The 14,032-nt window shown below is 34.7% G+C and overlaps 1 protein-coding gene across 11 annotated transcripts in view; it reads left to right on the top strand.

The window, feature by feature from the left end:
• PCM1 (pericentriolar material 1) overlaps positions 1–14,032 on the top strand; it is a 74,801-nt gene that overhangs the window by 40,229 nt on the left and 20,540 nt on the right. For 6 of the 11 annotated variants that reach the window (XM_012724894.1, XM_012724892.1, XM_012724893.1 and 3 more), the window contains 4 exons: positions 259–430; positions 2,752–3,119; positions 9,008–9,172; positions 11,582–11,638. In XM_012724894.1, coding sequence (XP_012580348.1) covers positions 259–430; positions 2,752–3,119; positions 9,008–9,172; positions 11,582–11,638 — 762 coding nt within the window. The remainder of the gene's footprint in view (positions 1–258; positions 431–2,751; positions 3,120–9,007; positions 9,173–11,581; positions 11,639–14,032) is intronic. The other 5 variants (XM_012724896.1, XM_012724902.1, XM_012724901.1 and 2 more) reach the window with 3 other exon arrangements.

Genomic DNA, 14,032 nt, shown 5'->3' on the forward strand with positions numbered 1-14,032 from the left:
GACTATGGTGGTGGCACAGGGTGATTTGGTGATGGGAAACCCGTGGGGATTACAATTGAGATGAAAAAAAATGTGAAAAATGATGTAAAAATAAACTTTTTAATTAAAAAAAAAAAAACATAGTGGGCTGAGTTGTAAACAGATGATTGAATAAATGTTAACAATTTTTTATTTTGTTAGATTTGAGTAGCACATTTAATTAAAACTGCCTTAATTTCATATGAAGGCTAACACTGCTTCTTTCCTTTTATGTGTTAGGTATGAATTTCAGTCCTTTATTTTCTTCTAATTTGGGGGATTTTCCTCAGAATATTTCTACACCTAATGAACATCAGCAACCTTTAGCCCAGAATCCTTCAGGGAAAACAGAGTATATGGCTTTTCCAAAACCATTTGAAAGCAGTTCTTCTATTGGAGCAGAAAAACAAAGGTATTTGACTAAAACATAATCCATTGTTTGCTTAAACACCACTGTTGTTATTATATCTGATTTTATGTACTTTGAAGACACAGGAAGTTTGTTTTGATAGTTTGGTTTGATAGGGTTAGGGTTGTGAAACTGTGTATCTTACCAGATATCTCACGTATTACCATACCTGTTGTTAACCCTGGCTTTTAATCAGGGTGTCCCATAAAATCCATTCTGGAAGAATATGACCTGATTATGTTTTTTGACTTTGATTTGATGTCTGCCTTTACAGTTATTTATGCCAACTCACTGATTTAGGACTAGAAACTAAAACTAATTATTAGAGGATAGTTGTAAAATGATGACTTCTGTAGTTTCATTGCCCCTGTCTAAAATTGGTTCCTGACCCCTTCCAAATGTAAAGTTGAGTACTGTTAGATTATAAAAATAAATGTTAGTCAAGGAAATGTTAGTGATTCATGATATCAAATCACTGATTTCTTTTTGCTTCTCACATTTGTTAATTTTAATAAACTTTCCCCAAATGTAATTTTTGACTCAAATAATTTGAAAGACTAATTTGAGCCAATTCAACTAGATTTTCCAAGCATTTTTATACAGTGTTTTAAATGATTGTTAATCCAGAAAATGATTGCTAGTCAACTGGCTGGAAAAAATTATGTGTGTGTGTGTGTGTGTGTGTGTGTGTGTGTAGAGTTGTACTATGTATATGTGTGTAGAGTTTTACTGTTATCACTACTTACTTTAAAAAAAAAAAACCTTTGGTTAAAAAATTGAAGGTCAGAAGTATATGATTTTTTTCTCTCCTAGACCTTTATGTAATTCATGTAGGTTTTCCTTTTAGTTGTGTGATTTAGGCTCTTGAACTAAAATCAAAATACATAATAACTGAAATCAAGGATTTTTATTTTATTTTTTACTTGATTAACCAAAACCTTTTAGAATTCAACTTTGAAGTCACCGCTAAGTGTCCAGTGATTAACCTGCCTGCCCTTATTCTAATCCTCAGTGCTTAGTGCACAGCTGCCAGTCAGAAATGCTTCTATGAGTCTAGCATAAACAATAAGCATTTATCAAAAGCATAATGTAGACTTTCCTACTGGAAGAGCCCCTACCTTCATTATTATACATATTTTATTTAGAATTGATAGTAAAAAAGGATGGATATGTATATTTAATATCATTTTAGATAATTTGATTGGCTTCAGAGTGGACCTTATATCTTCCCCAAATCTCAGCTACTAGGAGTTTCCTAAACTAAAAGAGGTCAGAAGAAACATTGTAGTCATGAGATAGGGTTAGAAAATTTTCTTTTAAACATCTAGATAGTAAATAATGCAGGTTACTGTGTATCATTAAATTCACCTCTGTCATTCACTTTTTTTCACCATCCACTTTTGCCATTCATATTTGCACAAGAACACAAAACAGTAAACAAATGTGAAGGGCATCATTCCAGTAAAACTTAAGCACTGAAATGTGAATTTCTTACAATTTTTATGTATCACAAACTTGATTATTTTTCGACTATTTAAGAATGCAAAGAAATCACTCTTAGCACTCAGTCTATACAAAAATAAGTAGCAGGCTAAAATTGGCCTGTAGTTCGGAGATTTGCTAACCCTTGCATGAGTCGAATACTACTGTCCTCATCACATTCTTGTACACTGTGTTCCCATGGCATAGTAAAAAGTTTCAAGAAATTCTGTGAAACTGTTTAACTTTGTTTTGCTTATTTTCCCTAAACTTTGATGACCAGTGAATAACACTAATGTATTAAGCAAAGCAATGTCAATGTTTAGCAGATAAAATTTGGAAAATGGACCACTAAAAAAAAAATTGGAAAATAGAATTAGACCAGCAGCATGAATTTAACCAGTATGTGGAGAATTTGTTAGATGCATGGCCACTTGTTTTTGCTATATTATGGTTCTTTTGGAACTTCTTTAGGGATCTCTATATGTTCCCAAATCCTCTACTAGAGCTCTTAGCTATTTCTTCAAGTTTTTTGTTTATTCCTTTTCTGTCTTGTCTTCCTTTAATTTTTCTTGTCTACTCTCCCTCATGAATGCCAAACCTTTGGTTTGCAACTTTACCAGTAAAAATGATGTACTAAGAGAAAAGATCAAAACAAAATTGTAATTTAATGTACTAGCCTATATAATATTTTTTTGTGTAATGACTAATTTTTGTGAAAATGTTTTATACCCTGTTGATTTTATTTGCCTATATCTAGTTAACTTAAATTAATTAGAGCTAGAGTTTTCAGTAAATACAGAAATTTATCATTGTAATTTATAAAACTTATTTTCATTGGTAAGGAATCAAAAACAGCCTGAAGAGGAGATGGAAAACAGTAGGACACCATGGTTATATGATCTATATGATCAAGAAGGTGAAGTAGAAAAGCCATTTACCAAGACTGGATTTGCAGTGTCTGTAGAGAAACCTACTAATAATAGTCGCAAAAATCAGTCAGACACTAGTAGGAGAAGACACCAGTTTGATGAAGAGTCATTAGAAAGCTTTAGCAGTATGCCTGATCCAGTAGATCCAGCAACTGTAACTAAAACATTCAAGACAAGAAAAGCATCTGCACAGGCAAGCCTGGCATCTAAAGATAAAACTCCCAAGTCAAAGAGTAAGAAGAGACATTCTACTCAGTTGAGAAGCAGAACTAAAAATATTGGTAAGTATGGAAATTTGTTGAATACTGAGTCATGTAAAATGTGGGTAACCTGAATCTAGCATATTGACATACTCAATATTTTTGTGACTAAAGGGTAGGTACTAATTAGCTATTTTAAAAGCCATTTTTAGTAATTTTACAAATTTATCAAATATAATTATTTTAAAATATGGAATTTCTTCTTTTCTTGCTTACCAAATGTCATATTTCCCATATATGTAACTGCTATAATTTGGAAAACTCATGTTTTCCAAATCTTGTGTATTGTTTAAAAGTTAACAATGTGTCCAAGTTTTACTATTCCCTTTTATTATACATCCAACACTTTCATTGTCTGGACTTTAATTAAATCCTTGAAATGTGAACCTTTAATAACCACATTGCAATCTTTGAATGTCATATAAATGAAGCTACTCATAGCCTTTGGGGAACAGAACCCTAACAAGGTTAAAAAAATACACACATTTTATTGAATCATGTCATTAATTATTGTTATACAAAAGTGTCTTGTTTTAGTGTTACCTACATGCCACTTTAAAAAAATATATCTTTTCTATGATTTTGAATTTTCTGAAATCGAGCACTAAGTAAAAAATAGTTTTACCAACTGCAGTCTCTAAAATGTAATACTATTAAAGGTTGTTTCTTCAAATTTACAAGGCATACTTTTTGGTTATACCTTTACTTGGTTATTCTGTGTTCAATGAGAATATTTGGTGCTTAAGAATAAACTATTTTAGACCTATATTAAGAAAAGTTTGAAAAATCACCAATATTTTAGAATTTAACAACAAAGAATATTAAAGGTAGTAAGAAATCCACTTGTAAACTTTGGTGACATTTTGGAGTAATGAAACCCCTGAAAAAAAATCTGGTGAAAAACAGGCTATAAAAAAAAAATACTTTTTCATTTCAGTACTTCATGTTATCCTTGGCTCCTGCCTCTACACCTTTGTATAGAATCTGATGTTATGACTAAATAAGTAAATCTGAAAAGGGATTATGTTTTTCCTCATCATAGACATTATCTTCCTTGAGATCATTTTCTAGTATGGAAGAAGCAGGAAGATACAGCTACTGCTTTCTCCAAAAAAAAGTAATCTCTGGTGGCACTAAAAGAATTGACTCATATAAATAACAGTGGCTACTTTGGGAGAGCCTTTGGATAACTCATTGAACTTTTTATTCCATAGTACTTTGCTCCCACAAAAAAAAAAAAAACATTTTCGTCATATGAACATGTGAAGAAACACTAACTTGTTACTCCTTATTGTCTCGTTTAGCTAATTTGAATGTGCTTGTGTTAATAACACTTAAACATTTTGTAACTTGTTTACAGGCAGTTTGTGATTCAGTCTGGTGTGGGAAGACTTGATAGCCAAATCAAGTTGATGCATAGAGTGTAACTTACTGACATAGCAAAATCAAATTAGTCAGCTATATCCTTGCGATTCAAAATATGAACCCATAGACAAAGAGAATCAGCATCTTCTGGAACTTGCTAGAAATGCACCCTTGAGCCCTACCTTATACCAGCTGAATAGAGTATGTACTGTTTTTGTCCGTGCATGGTAGCAAGATTACAGATGTTTTAATGTGAATGTTATGCATACTGAAGTCTGAGAAGCACTGAGCTAGGCCCAGCCACTAATCTATAGTGACTTTGTTCTCTTTATGGAAATAGGGATAGCCACATCTTAGGAAAAGACATATTTGTCTTAAAGGAAGTGGTAATGGAAGTAGATGAATACAAGATTAGAAAGCCTTCCAGATTTCAGTGACAATAAGAAAAGTAAAGGATCAAGAGAAAATAGAAAGATGAGAGGAAATGGGGAAGGACATAGGATATCACAAATAGACTAGCAGAGTTCCAGTTAAGTTGCTGTCTTGAGATACTGAGTTAATTTGTCCCAGAGTAAACAGGATCATCTCTTCACATATTTTTTTGTATATGTTGACAGTGTTTTAGAAATAACAGGCCAAAACTTAACTGTAGTGCACATGATGGTATATTTTATGTATAAAGATGCATACTTAAATGAAGTAAAATTACATGTTATTCTTAAATTTTCAAAATTAGATCTTACAGGTTGAGTGTGATGGCTTACCTTCTTGGGGTTTTCAACTAAGTACGATTTGGTTATCACAAACATAATTTGGCTACAGGCTTATTCCTATTTTGAATTAGGTTCATATAGTTTACATTTCATTACTCTTTTCTTGGTAAATGGTATATAGAACTATCAGTGTAATGGCTCTAATGTTTCTGCCTGAATTTTTTCATAGTTTCCCTCCTGCCCCTCCTGTTGTTCACTAATAGAAATAGAGATGAACTGGGTATTGAGCATTGGACCAAGTAAGGCCTACCTAAGAGATGTGCCCACTAAAGGACATCCTTTCTTAGACTCAGAGAGTTCATTACTCAAACAGAAGACTACACAAATGAGCCACTTTCAGGCAGCCGAGATTTATACGGGTCTGCTGCGCTGAACCTGGCTCCCTAGTTGGGTTTGAACGCGAGCCCTCACCACCATAGCACTGAGCTTTAGACTGCTAGGTCACCAGGGGCGCTCTACCTTGAGTGGTTTTGAAGGCGTACTTAGACCCTAACGAGCTACTTAGAAACCAGCTGCTGGCAGTAGACCTGAAGATGGGCTCTATTAGGGCCATATGTACCTACCTAAAAGGTACTCATATCCTTATTGCTGGGCCAATTTTGTATGCAGTCTAAATAACCACAAGGACTCTTTCTCCATTAAGTTTTGTGCACATGGATGAGTGACCAGACTTTAGTTTTAAGACAGTGGAGTAACATTACAGTGAGATAATCAGATCCTTAATGATGGCCTTAAGTATAGGAAGATTCAGAAAGTTGAATTCAAGTAAGAGATCAGAGTATAAGTTGACAGTGTATAATGGGAATTTTTCTGTTTACTAACAAAGCAATTGCAATCTGAAGGGTGTTGAAGGGTGTTGAACTAGAAGGCACTAGGTTCTGCTGGCCCTTTCACAGTGTCTAGGTAAGGATGAGAAATCTATGGTTCCTGGAGAAAATTTGTTTGGAGGAGATGCATGCAATCTCTCCTGTTCTTGGCACCTTTCTCCTTGAAAGTCAAGTAGCACTCTTCTTGCCATTTCATAGTATTCGTGGGCAGGAGTATCATTGGAAAGGTAGGTGCTATCCTCTGTTCTGAACCTGAGAGAGCATTTGACTTTGCGGCTGAGGAGACTGGAGGGGTTCCTCTTTTTGTATCTATGGGAGACTGGCAACTTCCTACTCAGAACTTTGCTTAACCTTAGGAGCAAGGCTGCCAAGTAGCACATTACCATGAAAGACCCAGCAGTTAGGTGCTGTCACAAGGGTGTAAGTTGTGACTAGCTCAGTGAATGTGACATGCTGATAAAAGAGCCATAGCAGCCAGAGACACGATGGAAAAGCAGACTACCAGAAAAGGTAAAATCCAGTAACAACAGAAATACACACTGTAATAAAATAACAATACTTGCACAGATTAAATTATAACATTCTCAACAAGCAGGAAAAGTTATTTTCACATTTAGTATTTACATCGTTTGAAAAAACCTGAATGAGGCCCTTCTTGGCAGCACTACAAGTGCGCAGCACTGCAAGTGAGTCTCAACCTTTTTACTGCGACCTCGATCCCCAGCGACAGGGGTGACCCACATGGTGCAGCAGACCTCTCCTGACACACCCACTACTCCCCTCAGCAGTGTACTTTGTCAGTCGGCCTGTTCTGCTCCCCATTCTGTCTGGTGAATCCTCTTACTGCCCCTGCATCTCTGCCCTGCACCCCAGTTCTGCATTCATGCATCAGTAACTATTTAAAAAGAAAAAGATGAATGCTATGAAGTCCTAACTTAAATGACCTAGAAAATCAAGAAGATTTATGACACAGCAAAAAGTACTAATATATATGATCATAGGAAAAATCATTAGAAGCTTCACAACAGATTTGACACTTAAAGGAACAATAAGCAGGTGGAGATGCAATAATTACTTAAAAAAGGGTCAGAATGGCAGATCAAAACAGCCTGATGTCAAGGGGAAAGCACACACACTTGAGTGTATTCTGATAAAATTCCTGAATTCCAAGGAAAAAGTAAAAACCTTCTAAACTTCTAGACTGAAAGACCAACATACACACAAAAAAATAACCACATTGACTTCTAGAATCTTACAGCACAAAGAGTAGAAGTAAGCTAAGCCATACCAGCACAAAAAAGGTATGGGCTACAATTCTAGAAGGTACTATACTTGTCAAGATTAAAAGAAACTCATTTATCTTATCAGAGGAAACTACAGGAACATCATATGAATTGGAAGAAACCTTTATGTAAAAAGGAGAGATTCAAAGTACAATGTCAGCATGCTGTCAATAGGGCTTATAGGATGTCATCATTCATTATCAGGAAGTCTTTCAAGATAATTTATTATATCATAAAGTCAAAGGATACAACTCATGATAGCACTAGATCACATAAGATCTGAATTCCCAATGAAAATTCTAACTGAAATTCACATTAGTAGTTAGGTCACTCTGCTGGAGTTATTCACTGGTAACAATCATAAATGGAAATAACAATCATAAATGGAAATACTCCAAAGACATTTCTGTTGAAATTAAGAAACAGGGATTTCTTCTCCACAATCATTATTTCGTATTGTTTGGAAAGCATTGTGACTAAAACTTAAGTAATTGAGATAAATATTGGAAAAGGAGAAAAACAAATCTTGTAAATGTTTTCCTCTAAGAGCCCAAGATACGAAAAAACAGTAAAGCTAACAAAAATAAGGTGACTGCTTATGAAATAAGTGTGTAGATGTTTCTCTGGGACAGTAGTATTTGGTAGAACTGGAAGTGGGAAGCAATTCAAAACTACTGAGGTTAGGGGGGTAGGCTTTGGAAACAAATTTCACAAACTGTAAGAATCTATATAGCATATTCTTAAAAACATGAAACAAGATTAAACAAGTATAAAAACAACTATATTCTCAGGTTACAATCCGTAAATTAGATATCCTCACATAGTATTTTTAACATAATTTCATTTTGCATACCCATGAACTGTTTCCACAACGGAGGGGGTTGGGCTGAGGCCAGTAGGAATCCCAAGGCTTAGGTACATAAGACACTTGTCCAAGTTAACAGGAAAAGTGAAGCTAGGCAGGACTTGCCTTACAACACTTAAACATACTGTAAAACTGCTGTGCCTAAGACAATGACAAAGGCATTGGACAGAGTACATCAGTTAAACAATGCCCAGAAATAAAACTTAATGAACACAGATTCACTTAAGGATGCATTCTAACTCAGTGGGAAAAGGCTAAGTTTAACCAATTTGTGTGGAATAAAGTTTAATTACTACCCTTCCATTACCAAATTACTGTTTAAAAAATAATTGAATACATTATATGTATACCTGTGGGTGGTACTTTTAACCCATATGACACACAAGGTACAATAAAAGGGTAGAGATATTTACATAATGTCCATTACTCTTACATTTGTAGTGGATATTTTATATAGATTGGATGATTCTTCCTTGTATTTCCTATTACTGCAAAGTTACTACGTTGAAGTCCAATGGAGAATTTAAGTCATAATTCTGCCAATATAGTTTGAGTTGGGCTTATCTTAAGATGGCATCAAAGGCAAATGAAGTATATTAGGCTTTCCTACTCTTTCCCCCATGCTTTCCAAACATATGTCCAACACATATTATGCTGTTGCATATTCTATTTATATTAACTCTTCCCAGCATTCTACATTGAGTTAGCTGAGCCTTTACACTGTGGAAATCAATTTCCCTTTCAATTACTTTAAATTAGTTGCAACTGATAACAGTTGTTACTTTTTTCACTCAAGGGTATGACAGTGCCAGTATGTCTAGCACATGTGAACCTTGCAAAAATAGGAACAGACATTCAGCCCAGACTGAAGAGCCTGTTCAAGCAAAAGTATTCAGCAGAAAGAATCATGAGCAGCTGGAAAAAATAATAAAATATAATAGGTCTACAGAAATGTCTTCAGGTATGTTTGGAGTTTTTTGTTTTGTTTTGTTTTTTCCTGTGGTTTGCTTTAAAGATTTTGTCTTAGGTTTTAAAAAGTTACACTAAAGCAAATTGTAAAATTGGTCTTTCATCTTTCCTGTGCACATTCCTTGATCTCAAGAAATATAAACTGAAAATATTTTGTGCTACTATGATATTACTTTTTAACACATCTTGATAAAATTCTAAACAAAAAAAGATAGTTGACAGTTTGGAATTCCTACTTTGAACATGCTGAAAACCATGCTTTCACTATGCCTACAGAAAGCTTAAACAGTTAACACACATAGCTGACAGATATTTGGATTCTTCCCACCTTTCCAAACTCATTTCTCACCACCCTCTGCCTTGAATTTGACTCTCAGTGTCACTGACCTTCCCCCATAGCTATTACACAGCTTCTCATCTCAGCAGTTATCTTTTCTGCCTCATACTTTCTGCTCTTAGTTGCCCGTTTTCTGCTGGATTCCTATCTACATGAAGTCTTAATTCTGGCACTCTAAAATTGCTGAAATCCAAGCCAGGTTTGTTTAACATTTTTCCTTTTTGTTTCTATTGTAGCCAATGAAATCACTGTTGGCTGTATCACCTTAGTGTTTGCCTGTTTCACTGGCAGCACATGCCTCTCATATTTGTATTTCACATATCAGTATACTACCTGCCATATGGTAAACACTGTGTTTATTGGATGAGTGGAGTCATTTATTTGCTGTCATTTAAGCTTATTTATTAGTGCTTTCCTGATAAATGAGGAATAAGTGCAGCTCAAAGAAATACAAGCCAGTAAAGGTAGACTCAATAGCAGCCACCAGTTGCATCATGTTCTACATGTTTACAAATATCCAATACCTTCTTTGAGCCTAAGTGATTTCATTTCCATTTTGCAGATGAGGAAAGTTCAGCGAGAGGTACCTGTTTTTTCCCCAACACTCAAACAGCTAGAAAACAAAACGGCACGATTTTCCTTATTTTTTTCAGAAATCAAGCTCTCAACCCGGTATTTACATATATATACATGTATAACTTACAGAAACACAAAGGAGGGAACCAGACTTCAGTGTTACCTGAATCATATCACTCCAGCTATGTTTACATAAAAAACTGAATAAAAACTGGAAGAAAAAGTATCATCTTTTAAACACTTTATAATGAGTATTGATTATAAAATATGAGAAACATGTTTGTATTCTGAAATAACTTCAAGATTTTCATTTCTAGGAAATGGTACAGCTGAAATTTTCATACTTGTCTTTGTTACATCTCAGATCTTTGACAAAAGTGATTACTGTCTTGACTTTGACATTTTAACAAACTTTTACGTTAGTCTCCTTTCACTATCTGACAGTGATAATGTTTTGTGGGGTTTTTTTCTTGAATAATATAATAGTTTATTTTTACATCATCTTGTGCATTTATCCATCTCAGTTGTAATCCCCTTGGGCTTCCCATCACCAACTCACCCATGTGCCATCACCATATTCCAGTGCATTTCCATCCCCCCACTGTTTCTGATCCCATTCCCCACTCTACCCCCATAAAATGTCTTTGGTATATAGCTGTTCACTATTATTATTTTCTTGCCGGGTCTGTTCTATCTCTGTTAAGAGTGAAACCATCTGGCATTTTTCCTTTTCTTTCTGGCATATTTCTCTAAGCACGATCCTTTCCAGCTCCATCCGTGTTGCTGCAAAAGGCATGTGTTTACCTTTTTGGTTGCTGAGTAATATTCCATTGTGTATATGCACCACATCTTTTTAATCCAATCATCCACTTTGGCCATTTGAAACAGTGATAATTTTAAAGAGTAAAAAAATGGGGAAGAAAACTACATTAAAAAACTTAGTACATTTGGATTAGTTGCCGAAATAATAGTGAGTTGGCCATATTACATCTTAATGTCACTTAAAAAAAAATCACAGGTTTGGTTTTTTTTGTGTGTGTATGAATTAAAAATGTTTGAACAGTATGAATATACTTTTCTGTGTATGTACATACCACTGTCAAAAGTAAAAGGTTACTTTTAGTTATTACATATAATTCATTTTGGTATGTAACAGTTTCATTACATTACTAGAACATAACTTGTGACTACTAGTCCTGATTTATAGAGTCTTCTCACTCGGGAGCTGTGGAGCTTCATGTATTTGAGTATGCTGCTAAGAGTGAGCAATAAGTAATTGATGGCCATTAATGTAAATATATAGCAAATCTTTTGAGCTGATGAGATTAACTTTAAATAGAGCATAAACCACACATTGTGTGGATCTTCCTTAGGTCAGGCCAACAATATGTTTATTTCTCATATTTATTCACTTATCACATTTTTAGATCCTGTCTTTACTGTTCATCCCCATTTTATGTTCATCTTTATGTCTGCCCTTTCCCACAGCACATGCTAGGAGAACACTACTGCAATCTAACAGAAATGCATTCAGTGAAGCACCAGGTAACAATCTGCTTAGTTTGGGTGCCATTTTTTAATTAGAATTTTTCCATTGGTCCTAAAAATCTTTACTTTTTTTTTCTTCTCTTAGTGTATATATGCATATATATGCTGTCTGATTACTGTAAAAGGAAAAGAGTTCATGATTAAATTTCTGAACCCTTTCATTTGTAATTCTTGGTTGATAACATTGGCTGGTTTGAGGGGTTTTATTTCTTATTAGTACATGTAATCAACACATGCAAATGGATAAGAGAAAACCTTTGGCTTTTTTTCATTGATTTTATGATTTTTAAATGCTTAAAAGCAGTAATAATATTTAGAAACAGTTATTTTTAGCTCTGATTTGCAGTATTATTACATGACTTGTGTTGCCATTGCTGCTTTTTTTTCTCTGTTACCGGTCACAATCTCTAAGCTAAACCATGTAAAGAAAAATCACGGAAAACTATAATTTGTTAGAGAATTCAAAATTATTTTATACTGTGTATTTTCATTACATAGGTTTTGTGTGGTTTACAATTACCAGTATTTTTTAATGCCTCATGCAACTGTACATGAGTTGACAGTAAAAACCTTGGTGCAACACGTTAAAGCACAGCACTGTGAAGCTAGCCTCACCTGCCTCAGCACGAGTTCTGTCCCTGCTGGGGAGGTGATCCATAAGGTGCGGCAGACCTCTCTTGTCTCACCCCCGTGCCCCTCAGCAGTGTACTTTGTCAGTCTGCCTGTTCTGCTCCTCACTGTGTCTGTGAATCCTGTCACTGCTCCTGCACCTCTGGCCTGTACTCCAGTTCTGCATAAATAAATAAAACTTTTAAAATATATCTATTAAAATAAAAAGAAAAACCTGTGTGAACATTTAGAACATTTTAAAGGGAAAAGAAACAAGGACCTAGCACAGAGAAAACTGAAGAGGTGATCAATGGCCTTTCTAAAGAAAAGAATTCTGAAAATAGGCTACAAATAGGATAGAATCAGAGAAAGCTTTACCTAAGACCAAGGATTTCTCTAACCTAAGCTAGGAGCAAGTGGCAAAAATTTCTGCTACTTTTTTTTTGCAGGAAGGTGGAATGAAACGTTTTTGGCATAATTCATACTTTCAGAATAATGTAATCCTTAATGATATATGACTTACGATGATTATCACATGCTGAAGTATGAGCAATGTTATCACATGTATTTTTATCTTGACATAAACATTTTCTAAACTAACTTCTCAAGCTACAATATTGTGCATACATTGAAACTTTACATGTGAAATCATATCTGGGCTTCCTACTATGTACAGATGTGGTTCCTGCTTATAATATCAGTTTTATAGTACTATTTTGCATGTGAACAATTTAAAATTACTGAGTACTTTAACATAGCATTTCCTTTTATGCACAAATGTCTGGGGCAAGACAGGGAAGTTGTATATTATTGTCTTTATTATGAAAATTGAGATCAGAAAATATTAACTGTACAGTTTAGCAGATTAGTGGAAAGTTTTCTCAATTGACTATATTTGCACTTTCTGTGTCTCTTGCAAATACTGAATTAAGTTTTTATTTTTGCATCTTTACATACAAGCACAGTATTATTAAAATACTTAACAGTTTACCTTCCTTTTCTCAGAAATTGATCACCAATTTTTGTAGAATGCAAATATTTCCCTACATGTGGTTCTACTATTGTTCTAGAAAGTTTAATTGATTTTGATGTCTAGATAAGCCACCTTTTAAAAAAGATTGTTTTTCGATAAAAAATTAGGCATGGGAATAGTTTCCAACTAACACTCTTAGAAATAAAGGTATGACCATGCCCTACCTGGTGGTACAGTGCTTTAAAGCGCAGCACTACTTAAGCATGGCCATACCACTTAAGCATGAGTTGGATCCCTAGCCAGGGAGATGAACCATCTGGCAGGCAGACCTCTCCTGACCCTTCCACTACTCCCCTCAAAAGTTTACTTGGTCAACCTGCCTGTTCAGCTCCCCACTCTGTCTTTGATGAATCCTTTCAACGCTTCTGCACCTCTGACCTGTACCCCACTTCTGTATGCATAAATAAACAAATCCTTAAAAAATAGAAAGGTATGATTCTTTCCCTTTAAGGGTGATACTAGTGTGCTATCAATCAATGCATTTAGTAGCATTATTGCTAAATGATAGTGATGCCTACAGTCTATGAAGTTGGAAATTTCTGTTGGGTCACTTCCTATTCCATTGTATAGTATGTCAGTAAGACAATAGTAACATTGACTGATAGTATTATAGTTGCAAATTCTGTTTTTCATCAAAGCATGATAGTTGAGAAAGAATTAGTACCCCTGACTTGATAGACCTTAGAATATTAGTCTCACTGACACATTTGAGTTTGTTCTCACCATTAACAGATTTCAAAATCTTTTCT

The sequence above is a fragment of the Condylura cristata genome, unplaced genomic scaffold, assembly GCF_000260355.1.
Source record: "Condylura cristata isolate star-nosed mole 26May11 unplaced genomic scaffold, ConCri1.0 scaffold00014, whole genome shotgun sequence".
Classification (NCBI taxonomy): Eukaryota; Metazoa; Chordata; class Mammalia; order Eulipotyphla; family Talpidae; genus Condylura; species Condylura cristata.